The following is a 24,456-nucleotide window of genomic DNA, read 5'->3' as shown; positions in this document are numbered from 1 at the left end:
AGGGACTATGACTGTTGTGGCAAAGGTCATATTGCAGACAATTAAGTTGACCTGGTTACTGTAAAATATATTTTTTGTCCCAGATACTATTTCAGGCAAGAAACCTATGAATGGATTCTACAAAATATCCCTGTCACAGAACTCCCTAGAGACAACACTGTCGCTCATCAGAAATTTTCACTGAAGGCTCTATCAAGTGTGTTCAATCTGTGGTCCATTGAGATCCTGCAGGCAAAGCTGAGATATTACTGCAAATAACAAGTATTTGTGACTAGCAGATACTTAGGCCATACATTATTTTTGTCTTAGTTATTGCTGATCCTTGTTATCATGAATATGCTAACATGTAGGATGAGATACATCCTACATATGTAATAAACACACACACATGTGTGTGTGTGTAGTGTTAATTTTTTTAAAAAACCTCTTTTGAGTAAAGAGTGAAAATTTGCTCCAAGTAATTTGTGACCAGAGGAATTGCAACAGTGGTTCAAATATTTCCATTTATTTATTTGTTCTGTGGTGTGATGTTCATCCATTCATTCATACATTTATTCGAACATCTCTAAACTCTCTGAATTTAGTAGTAAGACTCCATAACTGTTCAAATAGTAGATTTCTCAACCTAGAGCTCCACTTTTCAAAACATAATTCTGATATACTTGTTCGGGGTACTTGTTTTCCAGAGAGTTGGTATGTGGAGCTTTTATTGAGACTGTGATTTTTTTTTATCGTGAATGAAAAGATAGAAACCAGTCTGCCTGAAATGAGTTTGAATTAGCAATGTTGAGAGGCAGGAGCCTACATCACATGAACCATTAGGTTGCATATATGACTTTCAAGATACTTAGACATAGTGTCTTGAGGCTCCAATCATAGCAGTAGAAGTCTCTTTTCTGCTTTGTCTTTGAGTGTTTTGCTTGCAAAGTTCCATGTAATTGTATGCTCATCAACAATGGCTCCCTCTCAAGATACCTGTAAACTGATTTGACCTGAGCCAACATTAGAAGTAGAGAGGTATCTTTGTTCCCATTGGTTTCAAAGAACATCTTTATTTCTGCCTTCATTTCGTTATGTACCCAGTAGTTGTTCAGGAGCAGGTTATTCAGTTTCCATGTGGTTGAGCGGTTTTGATTGAGTTTCTTAGTCCTGAGTTCTAGTTTGATTGCACTGTGGTCTGAGAGACAGTTTGTTATAATTTCTGTTCTTGTACATTTGCTGAGGAGTGCTTTACTTCCAATTATGTGGTCAATTTTGGAATAAGTGTGATGTGGTGCTGAGAAGAATGTATATTCTGTTGATTTGGGGTGGAGAGTTCTATAGATGTCTATTAGGTCCGCTTGGTGCAGAGATGAGTTCAATTCCTGGATATCCTTGTTAACTTTCTGTCTCGTTGATCTGTCTAATGTTGACAGTGGAGTGTTGAAGTCTCCCATTATTATTGTATGGGAGTCTAAGTCTCTTTGTAAGTCTCTAAGGACTTGCTTTATGAATCTGGGTGCTCCTGTATTGGGTGCATATATATTTAGGATAGTTAGCTCTTCCTGTTGAATTGATCCCTTTACCATTATGTAATGGCCTTCTTTGTCTCTTTTGATCTTTGATGGTTTAAAGTCTGTTTTATCAGAGACTAGGATTGCAGCCCCTGCTATTTTTTGTTCGCACATATACACCATGGAATACTATGCAGCCATAAAAAAGGATGACTTTGTGTCCTTTGTAGGGACATGGATGCAGCTGGAAACCATCATTCTCAGCAAACTATCGCAAGAACAGAAAACCAAACACCGCATGTTCTCACTCACAGGTGGGAATTGAACAATGAGATCACTTGGACTCAGGAAGGGGAACATCACACACCGGGGCCTATCATGGGGAGGGAGGAAGGGGGAGGGATTGCATTGGGAGTTGTACCTGATGTAAATGACGAGTTGATGGGTGCCGACGAGTTGATGGGTGCAGCACACCAACATGGCACAAGTATACATATGTAATAAACCTGCACGTTATGCACATGTACCCTAGAACTTAAAGTATAATAATAATAAAAATAAAAAAATAAAGAAGTAGAGAGGTATTATGGCTTGGTTCATCAAATGAGTGTACCTTCTAGTTTTGCACTGACCCATCTGAGTCATTTGAATTTTAAAATAATTGTAAAAATCAGATGAATTGGCCTATCTACTTAATAGTAAAGGATGTTGTATTATGAAAGATGCATGTCAAGGAGCAAAATGAGCACTGAGCAAACCATATGGGATGCCACCAATTCACTAGGGATTTTCATAATTAACTGCTAAGTTGGCACAGCTGTGGCTCTTTGTAGCCGCAATGTACTGCTAATTACCACTCATTTAAACCTGCTATTTTATCCTCTCCCACCTGGACCTTTCTGTTGTCAAGAATTCCAAGGGAATGACTTGAGTGTTTCTGAAGAGTCAAAGGATTTAAGACTGGGGGAAACCCAGAGACATTAGCTTCATTTGTTAGGATCGCATTCAGCCTTGTCTTTCAGAAAGCTGACCTGAAAGAATGAGTTGACACAGGAAAAATCTTTCCTTCTCGGAGGCAATAATGTTAACCTCTGGTGCAAAGTGGGATGAAGGGAAAAGAACATGACAAGAAAACTACCCAGAATTATGAACAGCCCAAAGTGTAAAGCTCTGGAAATAATATTTCCAAACTGGGAATATGGTGTAATGTTATGATTGGGGTTTTGAAGCAATGTCAAGAGGAAAAAGTGAACTAAGATATTTTTTGGATCTTGCCTGGTACTTCCTTTCTGCAGTATTTCCTACAAGTCAATGGGATACAACACCATGGTTTTTTTTCCCCCCCGCTGGAGAATATATAAACATTTTAAAGGATATTATTCCCCATCTGCTACGTAACATTTTGTCTGGTTCATGTCTCTAGTTGGTAAATTAAAACAACCACCACCACTTTATCTTTTGGAGGAGATAGAGTTTGATATCTCCATCATTTGGGGAGAAGTCGACCCTCAACAGTTACAGTGCCTTCCTGAAGGCCACGCAGCAGATGGGCGCCTAAGCAAAAACAAACCTGCCTCAACTTTAGACCATCTGCTCTGTTTTAAAGTGGACTGTTTTCACATCTCTTGGTGGAAGAACAGCTTTTCTCTTAATTTATATCTCTCTGATTCTGAGCTCTCAATCTGATTTAGGGTTTTCTTAATTTAGGCAGATAAAATTATAACTTATTGGCATTGTCCATGTTATCATGCATTGATTTTCTTCTTTCTTTGATCTCTTTGAAGTAGAATGAGTATTTTTCCACTTCATAGGTAGGGAAGCTCAGCCTGACTCCCCTGAGGTATCTTGGCTAGTTACCCATCAGATCTGAATTCCACGTTCCTGGTGCAGGGATTTACCCTTTTCTGTGCTGTCAAACTGTCAACATTTACTACATCATTAATTTGCAAGATACATTTTGAGATACCAGTGTCATGCCAAAGGTCACTTGGAGCCCAATTGAAAGGCAGTGTGAAAAGCGTAATTAACTTGTTTGCTTTTGTGCTAGAAACCTAGGGTTAACAAAACAGCCAAACCAAAAGCAGATTTGTCATTAGGACTCTAATGGCCTATATCCCTATAGTGTATGTGCATGCGTTTAATTTTCCAGAAATAGATGAAATCATAATTTGAGGTTAGTTCATCAAACATCATTTTCTTTGTGTAAGTCATTGTATTAGGGCTGCAAGTGGTGGTGGTCATGAGGTGGAGTGGGATCCAAGCTGAATAACAGTGTTGCATGGCAGAACACGTGGATTAATCTTCAACAGGAATATGGTGTATCTAGATTCTGTAGCAGTCATGCTGATGAAGTAGATACATCTTTACTGGCAGACAGTGATCTCCAGGATATATCAGTAAATTTAAAAATGGTAATTTGTATAGAGTGAACCCATTAATGGAAAAAGCTAATCTATATATTTCTATATGCTATGGATGCTTCTACTGCTATGAATACATTGCATATGTATACATGTAAATGCATAGAAAAAGGACTGGAAATAGGCCGTGCACGGTGGCTCATGCCTGTCATCCCAGCACTTTCGGAGGCCGAGGCAGGTGGATCACGAGGTCAGGAGAGCGAGACCATCCTGGCTAATACAATGAAACCCCGTTTCTACTAAAAATACAGCCAGGTGTGGTGGCGGCACCTGCAGTTCCAGCTACTCGGGAGGCTGAGGCAGGAGAATGGCGGGAACCCGGGAGGTGGAGCTTCAGTGAGCCGAGATCCGGCCACTACACCCCAGCCTGGGCAACAGAGCATGACTCTGTTTCAAAACAAAAACAAAACAAAAAATAAATAAATAAATAAAAAGAAAAAGGACTGGAAGTATGCACACTATAAAGCTAAAGGAAGGGAAAGTGAGTATCATCAAATTTGGAAAGACAGTTGTCAGTTTTTCAGTGTTGTTTGACTTCCCTACAAGGAAATATTTTTGTGTGTGATTTTATGTGTGATTTAAAAATATGAAATAGTGTGCATAGGTGGGGACCTTCATGCTGAGGGAGAAAAAAATATAAGCAAAGGCATCAGGATGTGAAATGGAATAGTTTATTAGTATGGAGTTTTTACACAGTAATCATAAGAAGGATGGTGGCTTAATGTGGCTTATATAGTCCTAAATTATTGGTTGTTATTCAGTTAAGGTAATGACATGTTTCAATAGGTTTTTAAGTGAGTTAGGCAGATACATCTCTGGAAGCCAAATAGTTGATGGATACTTCGGTTAGAAACCTAATTGATGTTTACATAGCTTCTCCAGAGCCAGCAAAGCCAGATACTGCTTTGTGGTTATTCTTGAGATTTTTTTCCTCCCTCTAAGACTATACAGTGTTTGCCAGGCAGGGGAGGATGGTGACCAGTTTGTATTAAAAAAAGAAAAGAAAAGAAAAGAAAGGCACACAGCCCTGCTGCTGTTACCTTTCCCAAAGTATACATATTCTGATAAAATTGGTGGTGTCTCCATATAAAAAGTATTACGAACCTCCTGCCAGCTTGCTTTGGGCACTGTTCTGGGTAGAACAGACAGACACAGATGTTTAGACAGACTGAATCTCTTTCTCTGATTTAATTTTGCATTACAGGTAGACGTCATATGTAATGTGTAAGAGCCATGCTCAACTGCAGTTTTTGATTTTGTGTTCTGATGTGATCTGGCTATTTCGAAGCACGTACAATGCAGAACATACTGTATGAAAGTTCTCATGATTTGGGAGCACACTCATAGTAAGGGCAAGGAAATTTCTTTCACGTTGAAGTTCTAAAAATTAACTTTCTCAGTAATAAGACTTGAGCAAAAACAAATTAAGACTAAGGAAAAGATGATAATTTGCCAATGCTTGCAAATGGGAGCCACTACTCCACATGTTTGTAAAATGTTTTTTACCTTATCTTGTATTCCTGGCCTTAGGAGTCATTTTGGTTTGGGGCCATTTTTTAAAGCTGATCTTTGATGAATGTATGAAACTATTTTCCAGTGATTCTGCTTTATTTTTGGGAAGTGGGAACAAAGACCCAGCATGCTACCATGGGTATAACTGAACAAATTTCAATGCTATTTGAAGAAATAGACATATAAATGAAGAAATACTTTTAATTGTTGACTTTAAAAGGTACCAAATTATGCTGATGATTCTGTTACCTAAAATAACTAGACTATTTTTCTTTAGAGCAAAACAGACAACACTATAAATCTCTGATGAATATTGTTTTAAGTTTTCCTGAAAGGTAAAACTTATTTTTTTATTTTTATTTTTTACTGTCTCAGCTTTTCTATTACATTTGTGTGTGTAGGGGAGCTGGGTACAAAGAGAAAAGCATGGTGAAGATGACTCAGAACAAAATGGGTGGCGTTTGTAAGAGACAGAGAATTGCCTTTGAAGATTGTTGGCGTGTTTATTTATGCTAACTCCCACTATCTGAAAAAATAGCTGTAGCAGGCTCATCTGTGGAAAAATAAAATTCATTTGACAGAATTAATTCATTTGAAACCCATGTGGTTTTCAAGATTCTTTAAAATAACGTGCGATATTACAGCAATCCTTACTTTAACATTTTGATCTAAGTGAGGCATGAAACAATTTAAATGCACCCAGAATATAAACTTTTAAGTGTTACCAGAAAGTGTCTTTTCTTGACAATACTGGAACATTTTGGATGTTATGAACAGGTGCATAATTATAGATTTGTGTTTTCAAACACTATTTGTACAAAGTAGAATCCATGCGAGAACTGATTTTAAGAAATGAGTGGTGCTTTGTAATTTCCAGAAATGGAGAGGAATTACAGTATGCAAAACTAATGATGATAGCTCACTTTACTTTTTTTATGTTCTTGACACTGTGATAAGCTCTCTACATACATTATTTCATTTGTTCGTAACAACCCTATGAGAAGGGTATAATTATTATCCAGTATTTTTTGGGGAAGGAAACCGAAGATTATAAAAGTTAACAGGTAATAGGTAATGAAGCCAGTATTTTTGCTTAGGTGGTCTGTGTATAGAATCCATGCTCTTAACTATTAGGATAAGCTGATTCTAAAGCAATTAATGAATATTGGTCTGAAATCAGTCTAATGGCATGCTGGAAACAGCTCTTACACACTGCCAAGAGTTGATTGTTAGATATTTCGGATTTTTGTAAGCCAATTTGTAGACTTTGATACTTTGAAATCAGCAATGATTGGAGTATTTACACCACAGAAATGGTCAAATGCGACAACTCAAGGCACTTTTTTTCAAGTCAGTTCACCAGCACACCATTTAATAACATAGTGCCCTTTCAGTAGTGCCAGAGTATAAACCCTCATATTTTAAATGGATATAAATGAAATAAATGCTTATATTAACAGTTTTGTTTTACATTAGCATTTGTCTTGATCTCAACAGGAGAGACTATAATTAATATGGTTAGAACTTTAAAAATTAAATTTAAGAGCATGTATTCCTAAATTCCATAGTAGAAGAGAGTCCTTTTCCTAGCCTTTGAACTTTTATATGTGGATTTTAGAAAGAAAGCCCTTGTCTGACCAACTGCAGAGTGTAAAAGCAGTTAGCTGTGCCAGATTTGAGAGGACTCTTTGCTGTGAGCAGGCGAATGAACAGTGATTGGGTTGGTACACAACAGGCAGCCCGACTGAACGAAGAGCGCAGGAGAGCCAGAAAAGGAAATTTTATTAAAAAACGAAAACAAAAAAAACAAAAAAAACAGAAGAAAGCATGGAACCAGTCGGGGTTTGTCGGGGTTGAGTAGGCTTTGTGCCTTATTGTCCGGGCATCATTCTACTCCAAAATAATTTTAACGTTTAATTTTAGAACGCGCGTAATTTTTCCTTCCGCCGCATAAAGCAGCATTTTATGCTGTGATGAAAAATCCTTCCAATCGTAGCTGGTTTCAAATTTTAATAAAAATTCTCAAACCCCAGCCTCAAACTTGTCAATTTTTGATGCATCTGCATCAGCTTGATCAAATTGAATCCTCCAAACGTTCTTTTTATGAAGAAGGCATACTTGGCTACACGCCTTATCGTGAACTGTACTTCTGTAATGTTCGTTCATGATATACGAAGGATCGCTCCATTGAACATTTGCCTTGTAGCCGCTGGTTGGACCTGGCATACTGGATCCTGCATATATCTGAACGGCAAGGCATACTCGCTCTAATACGAGACCTTAAATGGTATCTCTCTAACCCACCAATCGTTCTTTTTCATTATTTATTATTATCTTATGTGGAAAGCATTTCATAAATTGGACACCAAAAGAAGAAATGCACTCACATTTACAGCCACCCCACTGAATTTCTTCCCTTTTTTTTATTTAAAGATTTTTATTTTTTGAGGAACGGGTCTCTGTCTGTCACTCAAGTTTGGGCGTACAGCTGGTGGTGACCATGGCGACGGCAGCCCTCAAACTCCTGGGCCAAGCATTCTCTTGCCTCAGAGCCGTCGAATAAGTTGGGAAACCTCACAGGCCATGTGCCTTTTTTTTTTTTTTTTCTATTTACAAAAAATTAAGTCGCTGGCAGCGGTGGCTCATGCTGTAATACAACGCACCCTTGGGAGGCGAGGCGGGGTGGATGAACAGAGGTGCAAGAGAACTGGGGGATCATCCTGGCTAAGTCATGGATGAAACCCATCCTCTTACTAAAATACAAAATTAGCTGGGCACGTGGTGGTGCCTGTAGTCCCCAGCTACTTGGGAGACTGAGGCACGAAGAACTTGCTTGACTCGCAGGAGGTGGACGCGTGGCAGTGAGCCGAGATCATGCTATTGCAGCTCCAGCCTGGGCAATAGATGTGAGACTCTGCTCTCAAAAAAAAAAAAAAAAAAAAAAAAAAAAAAAAAAATTTTAAAAATTTATATAGATTAATATATGGGAAATACAAGTATAGCTCTCCTACATGCATATATTGTGTAGTGGTAAGTCTGGGTTTTTAGCACACCCATCACCTGAATTGTGAACAGCCAGTCAATTCTTATCCTCGTTCCTTCACCTCCTGAGTTGAGATTTTGAGAATTTGTGCTGTATTGATTGAGATAGAAGTTTAAGAGAAAGAGAAAAGAAAACGAATGGAGGATGAAAAAGTAAAGCAGTATACATACACACAGAACAGGACCAAGTTAGAGGCAAAATATAGCATCCAAGTTGAATAAAACAAAGTAATCACTGTGGATATCCACAAAGTCTTTGTGGATAAGGAGAAACCTGTGTCTGTGAATATTTTATACTAATTCAGTTTTGTATTTGCTTATCTTTAATATTAATTTGAGAAAAGTGTTATTTTTCTGTTCTTTAATTTTTTTTTTATCAGCAGACTGAATGGTAAGTTAGAAATGAATGCATAAGAATCAGAGAAATCTGGATTTTAATCCTTAGTGTGAAAATTTTATAACTCTGTGACTTTGGAAAAGGAACCTAACTTCTCTGTTTATCCTGTTCACACAAGACGTAGTAATAATCCTTACTATAGACCACCACAGGAGTTATAGATAAAGCTCCCGGGGCAATGCATATCAGAGTAAGCTGTGTCTCCTTACATTTTCAGAGCTGTTATTGTTACTCAGCAAATGGCAGCTGTTGCTATCTGTGGTTTTTTTTTTTTGTTGTTGTTGTTGTTTTTTGAGAGAGTCTCACTCCGTCGCCAGGTCTGGAGGTCAGTGGTGTGATCTCGGCTCACTGCAACCTCTGCCTCCCGGGTTCAAACTGTTCTCCAGCCTCAGCCTCCTGAGTAGCTGGGATTACAGGCTTGTGCCACTGTGTCCAGCTAATTTTTGTATTTTTAGTAGACATGGGGTTTCACCATGTTGGTCAGGCTGGTCTCGAACTCCTGACCTCAGGGGATCCACGCACCTCGGCCTCCCAGAGTGCTGGGATTACAGGCGTGAGCCACCGCGCCTGGCCCCTATCTGTGGTTTTTAAAATGTATTAAACGTGAGGAGTAATGACAGTGTTTCTTGATGAATGGGGAACTTGCAGTAGAAAGTTGACAAATACTCTTTCTATGAAGGAAACTGGAGTCTCCTAAGGTAAGCTGGGTCTGGATGCTTGATGAAGATGACACTGCTGACGGCTCTTCCTCTTTCTGTGCAGAATGTACCCCCAGACCTCTCCATCTGCACCTTTGTGCTGGAGCAGTCTCTCTCTGTCCGGGCCCTGCAGGAGATGCTGGCTAACACCGTGGAGAAATCAGAAGGGGCAAGTACCCAATTTATGTAGACTTGTAGTATTTTAATCAGCTCAGCTACTATATGAACAATTTCTTTCACAGGTGTCAGAGATTTTCTTTTTGCTGAAATAAGTCGATGCCTTTCAGTTGGAATTTCCTTAGGACTGACTTTCTGCTTTATCCAGCATATTTGTGGTGTCTTGAAAACTAAAAAAAAAAAAAATTCCAAGCTTGATGTGATCTATGTCACTAGGCCTCGTGCTTATGTCTGTGGTTTAAAACCAACCTTTCTTTGAGCATTTCTATGTTTTCTTGCATTTTCAGAGCTGTTATTGTTATTATTTTAACTCATCGCTTTATGCATGGCTATTTGTCATTAACCTTTATTTCATTTTCAAATGTCTCTCACTATGTGACTATGTTCTGAGCTTTTTCACAGAAAGTAAAATTTCATGGCACTGTTATATATTTTAAGTAATCAAATTTTGGTGATGTGGCTTTAGTCTATTGTAATTTTAAAAACAGCTAATCCTTTTCCTCCGAAAATTGATTTTTTTTTTTCTTTTTTGAGATGGAGTCTTGCTCTGTCGCCTAGGCTGGAGTGCAGTGGTGCAATCTCGACTCACTGCAAGCTCTGCCTCCCGGGTTCATGCCATTCTCCTGCCTCAGCCTCCCGAGTAACTGGGACTACAGGCGTCCGCCACCACGCTTGGCTAATTTTTTGTATTTTTAGTAGAGACAGGGTTTCACCATGTTAGCCGGGATGGTCTTGATCTCCTGACCTCGTGATCCACCTACCTCGGCCTCCCAAAGTGCTGGGATTACAGGTGTGAGCCACCGTGCCCGGCCCTGAAATTGTTATGTGGTTTCCTAATGCAAGTATTTTTCTTTCAAAGCCTATTTGATTATTTTATTTTCAGTGAGACTTGCTGTGATGGATATCTGGGCTGTTACCCAGTCTTGACCAATTTATTAAAGTTTAGAATTAAGCAAGAGGATTAATGGTCAAATTTTTGTTTCCAGGTTTTTTTAATTTTTATTTTTTGGTATTGTAATTACTGCAGTGCATGGTTTAATAAAGTATAGTATTTCCAGAGATAAAACTGAAAATTTTATTTTGCCATTATTGATCTATATGTTGCTGTTGTTAATCATTACTCTGGTCTGGATGAGTAAAAAGATTAAAAAATGGTAATGCATAAATGATTATCCATAGAAATGAGTCATCAGTTATAACATTATTTGCATCAGCCTTGTAGTTTTAAAAATTTTAGTGTCATGCAGCTTAGGACTTTACTTGATTTGTGCATTAGTTCTAAATTAAATTTTAGCAGTATACTATTATGTAGGGAAGAGAAACTTTAGTGATTTTTATTTGGTATTAGACTAAAAGCTTATTTTACAAAAGCTTGGTATTTTAGTTTTCAGGTTCATTTTTTGCTTATAGCAAAGTCTGAAATTATTAAAAAATATAAAGTTTCTTTAAAAAATTTTTATTCTTTCATGCAAACCTTTTCAGGTACACTTAAATTATGAAAGAAAACAATTCTCCATTTAGTTTCATTTCTACCTGAAATAACCCCTCCTGATTTTTAAACATCCCTGAGTCAGATCAACTTTGATATGCAAATCAGCCTTTATAAAGAAAGATCGCTTTTATTTGGCATTAGCATTTAGAAAAATGCATCTTGCCATTTCATCTGTCTTTATAGATAACAACTTAGAACTAACTTGCCATAAATTTAAATTTTATATTGCTAAGTTGTGTGTTTCAAATTTAACAACTTTTTTTTTTTTTTTTTTTTGAGACGGAGTCTTGCTCTGTCGCCCAGGTTGGAGTGCAGTGGCGGGATCTCAGCTCACTGCAAGCTCCGCCTCCCGGGTTCACGCTATTCTCCTGCCTCAGCCTCCGGAGTAGCTGGGACTACAGGCACCCGCCACCTCGCCCGGCTAGTTTTTTTGTATTTTTTAGTAGAGACGGGGTTTCACCGTGTTAGCCAGGATGGTCTCGATCTCCTGAACTCGTGATCCGCCCGTCTCGGCCTCCCAAAGTGCTGGGATTACAGGCTTGAGCCACCGCGCCCGGCCCAAATTTAACAACTTTGAGAAGATCTTTTGTCTTCTTCAAATCATGAGGTTGGGCTAGGCAAACTCTAAAGTTTCTTGGAATAGAGGAAGTAATTTGAAATACTGTTTTAGGATTTGTAGTTTTTTTTGAGATGGGGTCTTGCTGTATTGCCCAGGTTGGTCTTGAGCTCCTGAGCTCAAGCAATCCTCCTGCCTCAGTCTCTGGAATATCTAGGATTACAGGTGTATCCCACTGTACGCAGCTTCTAGGATTTATGTTTTCAAGACATTTATTAGTTAGAATTTTTGGAGCTCTTCAAATATTTTTATTTAGCTGAATTTAGTTTTGAATTGTTCACTCTCTAGAATGTCTCTATCATAGATAAAGTAGTAATTTGTGTGATGTGTTGAACACTATTTTATAAAGCGCAGTATAGTTACCATAAGACATGAATTAGGGGTCAGGCGCCGTGGCTCAAGCCTGTAATCCCAGCACTTTGGGAGGTGGAGGTGGGCGGATCACGGGGTCAGGAGATCGAGACCCTCCTGGCTAACATGGTGAAACCCAGTCTCTACTAAAAATACAAAAAATTAGCCAGGAGCGGTGGCAGGCGCCTGTAGTCCCAGGTACTCGGGAAGCTGAGGCAGGAGAATCACTTGAACCGGGAGGCGGAGCTTGCAGTGAGCCGAGATAGCGCCACTGCACTCCAGCCTGGGCGACAGAGTGAGTGAGACTCCATCTCATTAAAACAAACAAACAAACAAACAAAACAAAACAAAAAAAGACATGAATTGGGAAATATAATTTGAGAGAAAACTGCTACAAGGAAAAAACACTTTGCATGAAGCTGAAACCTATTTCTGATTACTAGTAACTTTTAGAAGGAAATCAGTGTCAAATAGCTCCACAGGTTACTGTATATTAGGGAAAGATGAAAGTTTCTGTCATACTGCTGAGTGTTTTTGATTATACCCAGAAATGATATTCATTCCTAGCTTGCCACAGGTGATGCCAGTTAACTAGCACAGCCCCAGCCACAGCGTTGGAGGAAGGGTTCTGGAAGTCTCTATTGTATTTATGGATTTGGAGGTAGCCTGAGCAATGGGGGGGTATCCTGGAGGACCTCTGGGGTGGTCAGGGTTAGGGAGCACTGTGGGGACTTGGGGCAGCAACTGTTTACCAAGAAGGATAGATATTCTCCACTTAACCATTTTATTCATACGAGTGCGCACCAGCTAAATATCACGTCTGATGATATGTGACCCAGTGGATGCTGCTGGCACTTGTAGGAACCAAGTCTTCTGTACTCCAAGTATCATCTTTTCTAGTGCCTGATAATGTCTCCTTTATGCTCATTATGGAACTCTAATGGGGAATCCTGTTAGCAATCAAATTACTATCTCCAGGTTAATAAATCATATGTAGTTTGCTTAAACGAAGAGCCACTTTTTCTAGGATGAAGTGTGCCAGGAAGGTAATGCGAATTTTCATGAAATCATTTCTTTCCTTTCAGATGAACAGTGAATCAAAAAGAGCCTTGTGTTCCCTGATCCCCAGCTCTTTCAGAGTCAACTTTCTTTACAAAGCCTTATTCTTTTTTATTTAATAATTCTTTAATTTCTTATGTAATTCAGTAAATAATACTTATACTATTTCATGTCCAAAATGTTATCATATGCACATAGCAATACAAACACACTTGACGATGATAAGGAAAAATTTTCCATTTAGTACCATGGCTTTGTTTTTTGTGGTTAAGGACCATTTTGCTAGTATTCTTGGATCATGAATAAATACGTGGTTTTCATAAAATGGTTAAGGAAACTTAGCAGAAAACTCCCAATGTCATTTGTGACAAAGTAAATCATGAACATTATGATAACAGAAGAAGAGGTGTGTAAGATGAAATGGGAGAAAATATTACCTAATCTATGAAGTTTTGATTCCCTAAAAAGTTGTTTATTTTGACTATTAGTAAAATAATTCATATTTTTGTGGCACCAAAATCGTTCTGAAGGATTTCATCTAAGTGGATTTTCTTAAAATGTCTGTTTAATTAAAAAAAATACATATATATATATATTAAAACAGAGACCTAGATCCAATATCTATATAATTACATTGACTATCAGTTAGCTTTTATTCTTATTAAAATCATGTCAATGGTAAATAGGCCAAGACCTGTTTATGTCAGTAGCTGCCCACAGAACCTTTCGGATCTTGAGGATGGAGACAGTACACAGGCAATGAGAAGGAGGAGGTGTCTGTTGAGCAGCACCTCTCTTCGGCCCCGTTTTCTCTGGGCATCTGCCTATGCGCATTCTTGCTTCTGCTGTTCTTTCTATTTCCCCCACTGGGTTTACTGTGGTTCTGGATAATGTCGCTTGCAAGTCTACCTCTGTATTGCTCTTCTTGCTCTCCAGATCTATTTTGCATATGGATGATATAGCATAGGGTTAAAAACGGTCTTTGTTGTCTTAGAGAACTGCTTGAGGATACCAGTTCTGCCATAGTTAGCTCTGTGGCTTTGGGAAGGATAACTTTATCATCAAGGCTTAGTAATGATTAAATGATGGTGCATGTTGTTATTGTTTTACTTATTCTTTTTTGTATACTTTTAAACTCCCTGGGTTGGACTGTTGCTAATTCCTGACTGCCTTTTCTCTGGCCTTGATGGCTTTCTTCCTTCTTTGGGACATAGTCAGTCCAAAATTCCCACTTCCTCCCCTCGACCCCAGTATCCTAACCAATTCTGGCACATGTAGTTTGCCAATTTAATGATGCCACGACGGTGTTAGAATAGAGAGTTGATGATAGCATTTGCTTATTTCCATGTGTTTTGTAGTTAATAAAGTTTCATAATTTAGGTGATACTGTGCTTTTGGCTGTTCCTTTTATCTTAATTCACAAAATTATGATAGACACTTTTCTCTCATACCATTTTATTTGTAATGCCTAATTTAATTTAAGGATTTCATCTCATATGAGCACAGATACCAAGTTAGAGGTGGCGTAGTAGAGTAGAAAGGGCTTTGGTTTTGGAGTCCAGGAAATTTACTGAAAATTCTTCTTCAAGTAATATTTATAATAATTACCATCTGTTGAAAAGGCATTGCTTTGGTTTAATGCCATGAGTCCAATATATGGCTTGCATATTCTGTTTAGGACAGCATATTTTAAAGTACACGTTGAGTATCCTTTCTGCCTTTCGGTTTAATTGTTTCTGGGGGAATTGTAGGACCCTGTCCTTTTCAACTCTAGCTTATGGCCACTTGACTAGGTCCCTTTATTATTAGAATATTGTAGATTGAACTAGAGAAAAAATTAAAATTAACCATTCTTTTCTCCTTACATCCTGCTCTTTGATGGAGAAATAGATTAACATTTATGATTTAAATGATTAAGATTTGGATCATTCATTCCTTTGCTATATATTCCTCATGAGCATGGGCACTGGTACTGGTAGTTTGCCACTATGTCAGTTGTGAATGATACTTTGAATATCTATAAAATTCACAATGTAATGTTATAAATATTGTGATGAGCAAATCATATTGAATTGAATATTAAATAAATCCAATTCTAATCATTTAGTGTTAACTTTTTCAACATTTATAAGATAAATTGTATCTTATAAAGGCTCTGTATAGAAATTTAAGTGTGTATTTGGTCATCAATGAGTTTACAACTGCAGGGATAGAAAAACAATTATAGTATAATTTCATGTATGTTATAGAAGTGTATATAATTATCATGTTAGCATGAAGAAGGAATTGTGTATGTGGAGCTTGTTATTCTTTAAATTTTCATGGCACTTTTTAGAATCATTTCCAAAACAATTAGAAGTAATATTAAAATTATTAATAGAAAAATCATTTCAAAATTTTTTCCAAGGAACAATTTGAGCTCAGTAGGCAATTCCTTAAAATTTTAATAGAAAATAGACCAGGCACGGTGGCTCACGCCTGTAATCCCAGCACTTTGGGAGGCCGAGGCAGGCGGATCACGAGGTCAGGAGATCGAGACCATCCTGGTTAACACGGTGAAACCCTGTCTCTACTAAAAAATACAAAAAATTAGCCGGGCATGGTGGTGGGTGCCTGTAGTCCCAACTACTCGGGAGGCTGAGGCAGGAGAATGACGTGAACCTGGGAGGAGGAGCTTGCAGTGAGCCAAGATGGTGCCACTGCACTCCAGCCTGGGTGACAGAGCAAGACTCTGTCTCAAAAAAAAAAAAAAAAAAATTTAATAGAAAATAATACTTGTCAGGAAGACAATCCAAAACATGTCCAGAGATTCTTAAAATGATTTTTATGTTTCAGTTTAGTAAAATGGCTTGTTTTATAAGAAACTGTAATGATGTTTCCTCTTTCCAAATTATGTACTGTCTTCAAAGTACAAAATATTACAATGACTTAATTATTAACAGAGGTATAGATCAGACTCAGACATGTCCAGCTTTTATGAAAAATGGAGCTGTAGAATGTGGAGTAGTAAAACACTTGTGTTGGCCAGGAGCAGTGGCTGGCACCTGTAATCCCAGCACTTTGGGAGGCCAAGGTGGATGGATCACCTGAGGTCAGGAGTTTGAGAGCAGCCTGGCCAATGTGGAGAAACCCCATCTCTATGAAAAATACAAAAATTAGCCGGGTGTGGTGGCACACACCTGTAATCCCAGCTACTCGGGAGGCTGAAGCAGGAGAATTGCTTGAACCCGGGAGATGGAGGTTGCAGAGAGCGGGTGCTCCAGCCTGGGCAACAAAGTGAGACTCCATCTCAAAATAAATAAATAAATAAATAAATAAATAAATAAATAAATAAATAAAACACAACACTTGTGTCATTCTTTTTATAAAACCCCTGTCTCTTTAAGACATGTACTCTAAGAACATTAAAAAATGCATGGGACTGGGCACGGTGGCTCACACCTGTCAGCCCAGCACTTTGGGAGGCTGAGGCATGTGGATCACTTGAGGTCAGGAGTTCAAGACCAGCCTGGCCAACATGATGAAACCCCATCTCTACTAAAACCACAAAAAATTAACCAGGCGTGGTGACATGTGCCTATAATCCCAGCTGCTTGGGAGGCTGAGGCACAAGAATTGCTTGAACATGGGAGGTGGAGTTTGCAGTGAGCCCAGATCGTGCCACTGCACTCCAGCCTGGGCAACAGAGCGAGTCTCCATCTCAAAAAAAAAAAATGCACTGGGAAGCAAATGACTAAATTTAGTGCTATATAAATTAAAAAATATACATTTTTGAAACACTGAGGCCCCATAAATTACTTTTTAAAAGTACATTTATCAAACATTGAAGCTCCAATTTCAGACAGGTAATTGCACCTAAGATCATTTTATATAAATTCAAGAGCAAAAGAGGAAGAAGATCTGTGTATTATCTCCGGTGGTTAAAGTTCATAGATTATAGTGCAAACTCCCTGAGTTCATTTCCTGGTAACATAAGTTACTTAACCTTTCTGTGCCTCAATTTTCTCATTTATAATGTGGGAAAAATACTAGCATCTCCCTTTGTTGTGAGAATTAAATAATATAAGTAAAATGTGTAGAACAATCCCAGCATGCAAGAAGCACTATGGGTATGCTGTCATCATTGTGATGGTCTCTGCATTGAGTATGCCTGAGTAAGCTCCTACCAGATCTGATCCTTCTGAAAAAAACAACTATAATCTCTGGACAAAATACAAAAACAAAACAATGAACACCCACAATAGTAAAACCTTCAATTACCTGAAGGCCCTAGCTATAGTTGCTCTATAGCTGCCGTTACAAGATACTGCCAAGTTGATGACTTAAAACAACATACATTAATTATCTTCTAGTGTTAGAGGTCACAAGTCTAAAAATCAGTCTCCATGGGCTAAAATCAGGGTGTTGGCAGCACTACATTGCTTCCAGGGACTCTAGGGAAGAATCTGTTTCCTTGCCTTTTCTAGCCTACATTCTTGCCTTTGACCCATCCTCCACTCTCAAAGCCAGCAGTGACCTACCATGTCACATCTTCACAAGTCCCAGGGATTAGGATGTGGATAGATGTGCTGAGCTTGAGTAAGATGTTATTGAAAGATCAAATGAAAGTGAGAGCAATCCAGCTGAAAAATGACTGAAAAGTATACTTTTTGATTTGACAGGAGCCTGATTTTCTTGCAAACCAGTCAATAGGAATTTCAATCTATCTTATGTACAACATGCCAATTCATAGATTCACATACATTATGCATTTAACGGGCTTCATTCTCTGAAGGTTTTCTGAGTTTTCAGTAGTTAATCATACGATTTAGAATTTAAATTTAAGTATATTTTCATATTGCATGCATAGTAGATACTAATTACTTTTAACAATAACATTAATGAAAAATAACTTAAAAAAATGAGGATATCTATAAATGCAATTTGTTGAGTTCCTGTCGTATTCCAGACAGGCATCTTCCTGAAACACGAATACAAAATAGTGAGTGTGGTATTATTTTTCTTTGTGAATAGGAGCCTGTTCAGTCTTTGGCTATAGTCTCTTCTGTGGGAGATAATAGTATTTAAAATGTGGTCACAGTTCCAACAGTAGATTTTAATATTTCTTTTATATCCTCATTCTTCTGGTCTTTTGGTATCTGCTCAGAGGCACTACATTGGAAAGCCTTCTTTGTTCAAGCTCTAGGGCAGATAGATCAAGGATCAAAATGAAAAGAGTTAATGTTGTGTCCACTCTAGTTGAGTTTTATGTTGATGATTTCTTTCTATTAAAGCACATTCGGGTAATGTGGAGGAAAAAGGAAGAGTTGATGAATTTTGTGGTTCATATGATATAAATTATGTTCTGTATATTATTAAAAGTAGATTTCTCAAATGGCTGGGCTAATGACTCACTGGAAAAAAATGAGGTTTAACACTTGACATTGTTCGTCCATTTTCAAATATGCTCTGTATAAGTCTCCAGTAAAATACAGAATTAAACTCCATTAAAATATGGAACTAGGATGTAAAACTGTGACCATACTTTAAATAGTGTAAATGTGGAGATATCTGTCACTGAAGAGACTATAGCCAAAGGCTGAACAGGCTCCTATTCACAAAGAAATGTAATACCACACTTATTATGTTTTATTTGTGTTTCAGGAAGATGCCTGCCTGGAATATGATAAGAACTCAACAAATTGCATTTATATATATCCTCAATTGTTTATTTAGTTATTTTTAATTAATGCTATTGTTAAAAGTAATTAGTGTCTACTAAGCATACAATATGCAAATATACTTAAATTTAAATTCTAAATCATTAAAATGTTTTATTTTTATAACAGTAATATATGAGTATGAAATAAAAATACCCTCTTCATAATCCTCATTCTCCCCTAAGATAACCACAGCTAAAAGATTGGTATATAGCCATATATAACGTTATGCATAAAAATATTATATAAATGGAATCATATACTGTCTTGTCATCTTTTACCATTTAATTATATATGGTTTTTTAAAAATAAGGACACAAAATGTCCAGAGGAAGAGAAGATTCAGATTTAGTTGATCCAAGCTCTGGCTCAGATTTCCGTAGTTCTCTTTGGTCTGTTCTGTGTTTGCTTGGTTCACAGACTAGCTTCCCACATGACTGCAAGATACTTTGTAGGAATTTCAGGGATGATATCCAAAGTCAACATCATCTATAGGCACAAAGACTTTCTTTATTTCTAAAAGCAAGGCACTTTCCCCAGGAACTCCCTGGCAGAATTTCCCTCATGCCCATTGTCACACACCCATAGCTAATTTATTTACTCACAAGAGAAAATGGGGCCAGCACAACTGGCTCTGACTATGGGGATGGCAATAGGGAAGGATACTTCTAAGAACTAGGTTCTTTTATTGGGAAAAGGAAAAGAATTGTATGTGAAAATGAAGGTCAGATAATTTCTAGCATTGTCTGCTACATCATATAGCAGATACATAGTTAGCATCTGTATGCTTTCACTGGAAATGTTTATATTTGGGACTCCCCATGTTCTTGAGCCAAACCAGGACCAACAAGGGAAATCTTTGCCTAGGAAAACAAATCCAACTGTGCTCAGGTGTCTCCATGGCCAAGAAATAGAAAGCGCATGTCCATTCTCCACCTGTCTCATTCATACGGTATTCATTCCACAGAAATTGAGTTACTTTTGTGCATTCTGGAGCTAGGGGGACAGGGATGAATAACAATGCCTCCTCGCTCTTGAGACTCTTAGCAATCTACTAATAAAGAGAGTAGATAAATAGAATGTGGTATGAACCTACTTTCATAGTAAAGAGTTCAATCAGAGAACAGAGGAGAGATCTAATTACCTACCCAACACTCTCCCGTTGTACGTCCTCATAGCTGTGAAATGCTGAATGGATTAGTGTGTGTTTATATTGTAGACAATATGATGCTACTAGCTATTTATATCTGAAACTTCCATTCTCAAATATCTAGTCTAACTTGACATTATTTTAAGGGACTGTGTTCTGTTTACTTTCCTATTCAGGAACATCTCTGGTAAAGCATAAATAATACTTCCATAATTAGATTATAATGCCAATAAATTCACAAATTTACTCATTAATGTGATATTTAGCCAGCATCTTGTCCAAAGCCTCTGTATATAAATATGTACCTACCCTTCGTCTGCAAAATTGATGCAGTGATGTAAAGGTGAATGTGATTATAATCTCCTGAAGGGCTCATAGCTAAAAATATTCACTGAGTAACAATTATCCATCTATCACTTAGGTGAATGTGGAAACTTGTCTGTGGTTGAAAGATGCGTCTTTCAGTTTTACTGTCTTTCTGTGTCTAGAAAGACAACCTTCTACTCAGAAGCCAAGGATATTCCATATTTCTAAGTATTTGAATGACGTGGTTTCCAGACTCTGTCATCAAACTCAATAAGGAGGTCAATTTAAGCAGCATGTAATTTAATCACAGTGGCGTAGTTAGGCACTGTTTTAGATTATGAATCTTGAATGTATAGATTATTTTATTTGATTAGTCTCATTCAATTTGGACATCTTCCTCAGCTATTTGTGTGTGTTTAAAATAGAAAAAATTTTCATTTGTAAACATATGATAGCAAATAAATGACATGGTGTATTTCTGATTCAATTGTAATAAACCATTCTGCAATTTATGAGTGACTTAAAGATATGTGGAACCTATTGAGTCAGCTATTCTCAATGTTTTTTCTTTTTTTGAGATAGAGTCTCATTCTATCACCCAGGCTGGAGTGCAATGGTGCAATATCCTTCCCAAAAAACAAACACAAAAGCAAAACAACAACTAACACTTTTCCTGCATTTTTTTTTTTTTTTTTTTTTTTGGTTTTGGTTTTTTTTAAAACACTCAACCCCTTCTGAAGACTATGTAATCCTGGTCTGTTTATTGCCTTCCTATCCCCATTAGAGTATAAATCTCAGGAGGGCAGGCCCCTGGGTCTGTGGTATTCACTTGCTATACAACTAACATCCAAGACAATGCATGTCATGTACTGGATATTCAGGAAATATTTGCTGACTGGAGGGTCTGTGGTATTCACTTTTATACCACTAATATCCAAGACAATGCATGTTATATACTAGATAGTCAGGAAATATTTGCTGACTAGAGGGACTATGAGATAGAGTTTACAGACCAAAAATTGAGGGGCTGAAAAGTACCAAAAATTCTGTTTCTGCTACTGTAGTTAACAGTTTTGAACATACGGTAGAGCCTTCTTGTCTGTTAAGTACAGCTGTTTTTGAATTTGCCTCTCTATGTGGGGAGAAGAGGCATATTTTTGAAAGGGAAAGTCAGAAAATAACCTTTTGGATTCGGTAATCCTCCATCCTTATTTGCCTGACACAGTCCAGGTTAATACCTGTGGTCACAGCTTAATCACTATTAGTTCCCCCTTTGGTTGTCCAGAGTGTCCCTGTCTGGTTGAGAAATTACATGGTCATCCCTAGTCATGGTGTCTTTGTGAATCAGATAAAACTTATAGAATCTATTTACAGAAGGCAATACAAATAATATGCATGCATACAAAATCTTGTATTTCGTCTCTGATTTGAAGACTTAAGAGAAGTCTTCCTTTTATTGAGTTAAATAACTTCTTTTTTTTTTTTTTCCACTTAATTCTAGTTCTGTTACCCATGCTGGAGTGCAGTAGTATGATCATAGCTCTCTGCAGCCTCCAGTGCTGGGTCTCAAGGGATCCTCCTGCCTCCTGAGTAGCCAGGACCACAGGCACAAGCCACCATGCCTGGCTAATTAAATTTTTTTCTTTTGGTAAAGATGGGTTCTTGGTATATTGCCCAGGCTGGCCTTGAACTCCTGACCTTAAGTGATCCTCCCAGCTTAACCTCCCAAAATGTTGGGATTACAGGTGTGAGCCACCTCACCCCGCTCACACAACCTCTTTAGTGATTGATACAGTCACACATTCTGAGAAGATACACTTTTTTTGCAAGTAATCCCAGAAGTGTGAGAGAAGGGCAAAGACCAGCAGGATCTACACAACTTGAGGATCACACAGACCAGATGGAACATTCTGATAGTGAGCATGAGGTCAGTACTGGTAGTACAACCTGATTACTTTCATGTGGCTTCTGAGATCAGGCCACATGTGACCCCTGACTTCATGGTGAAGCATTAACTCTTAAGACCACGTGGAACTGTAGAAGAGTCCTTTGCTGGCACCAGAAACCTTAGAACGGTCCCTAGACCACTGAAAAAAGTACAAAGAGCAGCGCAGGGAAGAGCACACAGAATGGGCCTCATATTGCCGCACACTGATTTCCATAGCCCTGGAAAATGTGAGCCATATGTGAGATGAGAAGAACATATTGAAAGCCTTGCAGTATCTGACAAAAGAGAAAAGTAGGCCAGGTGCTGTGGCCCACGCCTGTAATCTAAGCACTTTGGGAGTCTGAGGTGGGAGGATCACTTGAGCCCAGGAGTTTGAGACCAGCTTGGGCAACATGGTGAAACTGTCTCTACAAAAAATAAAAAAAATAATTAGCTGGACATGGTGGCTAATAGCCATAGCCAGCATACCTATAGACCCAGCTGCTTCAGAGGCTGAGGTGGTGGGATTGCTTAAGCCTGGGAGATCAAGGCTGCAGTGAGCTGTGCTTGTGCCACTGCACTCTAACCTGGATGACGGAGCAAGATGCCGTCTCAAAAAACACAAAAAACCAAAAAACAAAACAAAACCCAAATCTCACACAACAATGAATCAGATTGGACAGTGCAAAGATAGAGATAAATGAAAGTTAAATAACACCAGAAACCACAGAAGAAACAGCAGCTAAACCAGCAAAATGAAATACTTCGTAAGCTGGTGGTAATTGCATTTGTTCACTCTCTTGATATGTGACGAGTAACCACGTTCTAGATTCTGTGTAGAGAAAGTAGTGAGAGCGAACTGAGTTACTACAGATGCCTCTTCCAGAACAGGACATACATGGAACGTGTGCCTTGTAAGTGTAAACACTCAATAAATAATTTTTTTTTTCAGATGAAGAAATAGAAACAATGTACCAAAGTCAACGATTAAAAACTGTGATTATCTTTACACAGTCATGGACTGGAAGTTTTGTTTCTAATAGTTCCCAGAATATAAGTATTTGTGTGAATGACAATTATATTACATGTAAGGAAATTAATTATATCATTTATTGATTCTTGAGGTACAGGCTCTAAAGCTCCAGCATGGATTTGATGTGAGTGGTATTGCTTTGATTTGTATGTGGTTTCCCCATAAGGTTTTTTTTTTTTTTTCTTTTTTTGGAGACAGAGTTTAGTTCTTGTTGCTTGGGCTGGAGTGCAATGGCGTGGTCTTGGCTCACTGCAACCTCTGCCTCCTGGGTTAAAGCGATTCTCCTGCCTCAGCCTCCCAAGTAGCTGGGAGGCACCCACCACCACGCCTGGCTAATTTTCGTGTATTTTTAGTACAGATGGGATTTCTCCATGTTGGCCAGGCTGGTCTTGAACTCCTAACCTCAAGTGATCCGCCTGCCTTGGCCTCCCAAAGTGCTGGGATTACAGGCGTGAGCCACTATGCCCGGCCCCCATAAGGAGTTTTTAGTTCCTCTGGAAATTATTCAAGCATTGGTTAGGAACAAATATGTGCAGCTGGTTGAATCCAGCTAATGACTGGATTATTCTCATGGCATTTTGTCGGGGGCTGCCTTGATAATGTCTTCTTAGATCTAGGTGTTTAACTTGCCTGTAAGTATTGCACACTGTCCCTCCAGCAGACCGTTCCTAATTTAATTGCTATCATATGACCTCAGTTCTTACAAAGGAATCTAAAACTGTAATCTTACTTTATTTCTAGCTTGAATTAGTTCTTTATACTATTAGTTATCTATCCAAACTGAACTCAGTTCCTAAATATGCTACACTTTCTTCAGGTATATATTCTCCACATTGTTACCACACTAATTCCTCAACCTAGAATTCTGAGCCTTTCAAAAGTTTACCCCAGCCTTCTCTGCAAATGTCCAAGGAGGTGTCTTCCTTAAACCCTTTCATGAATCTCCCAGCCAGAAGTAGTATTTCTACTTATAGAGTTCCTTTTCACTGGATGTCCACATTTTCTTATTTTTGTCTCTCATTTTATATAGTGATTATTTGATATGTATTTTATACATTTTATTTACATTAGAATATGGTTTTGT

The 24,456-nt window shown here is 38.1% G+C and overlaps 1 protein-coding gene across 1 annotated transcript in view; it reads left to right on the top strand.

Moving 5' to 3' along the window:
• RYR2 (ryanodine receptor 2) overlaps positions 1–24,456 on the top strand; it is an 808,217-nt gene that overhangs the window by 290,908 nt on the left and 492,853 nt on the right. The window contains 1 exon segment of the mRNA XM_017862245.1: positions 9,627–9,731. Coding sequence (XP_017717734.1) covers positions 9,627–9,731 — 105 coding nt within the window.

Source organism: Rhinopithecus bieti, unplaced genomic scaffold (genome assembly GCF_001698545.2).
Source record: "Rhinopithecus bieti isolate Rb0 unplaced genomic scaffold, ASM169854v2 scaffold_57691, whole genome shotgun sequence".
In the NCBI taxonomy this organism is placed as follows: domain Eukaryota; kingdom Metazoa; phylum Chordata; class Mammalia; order Primates; family Cercopithecidae; genus Rhinopithecus; species Rhinopithecus bieti.
This window is presented reverse-complemented; position numbering and strand designations above follow the sequence as displayed.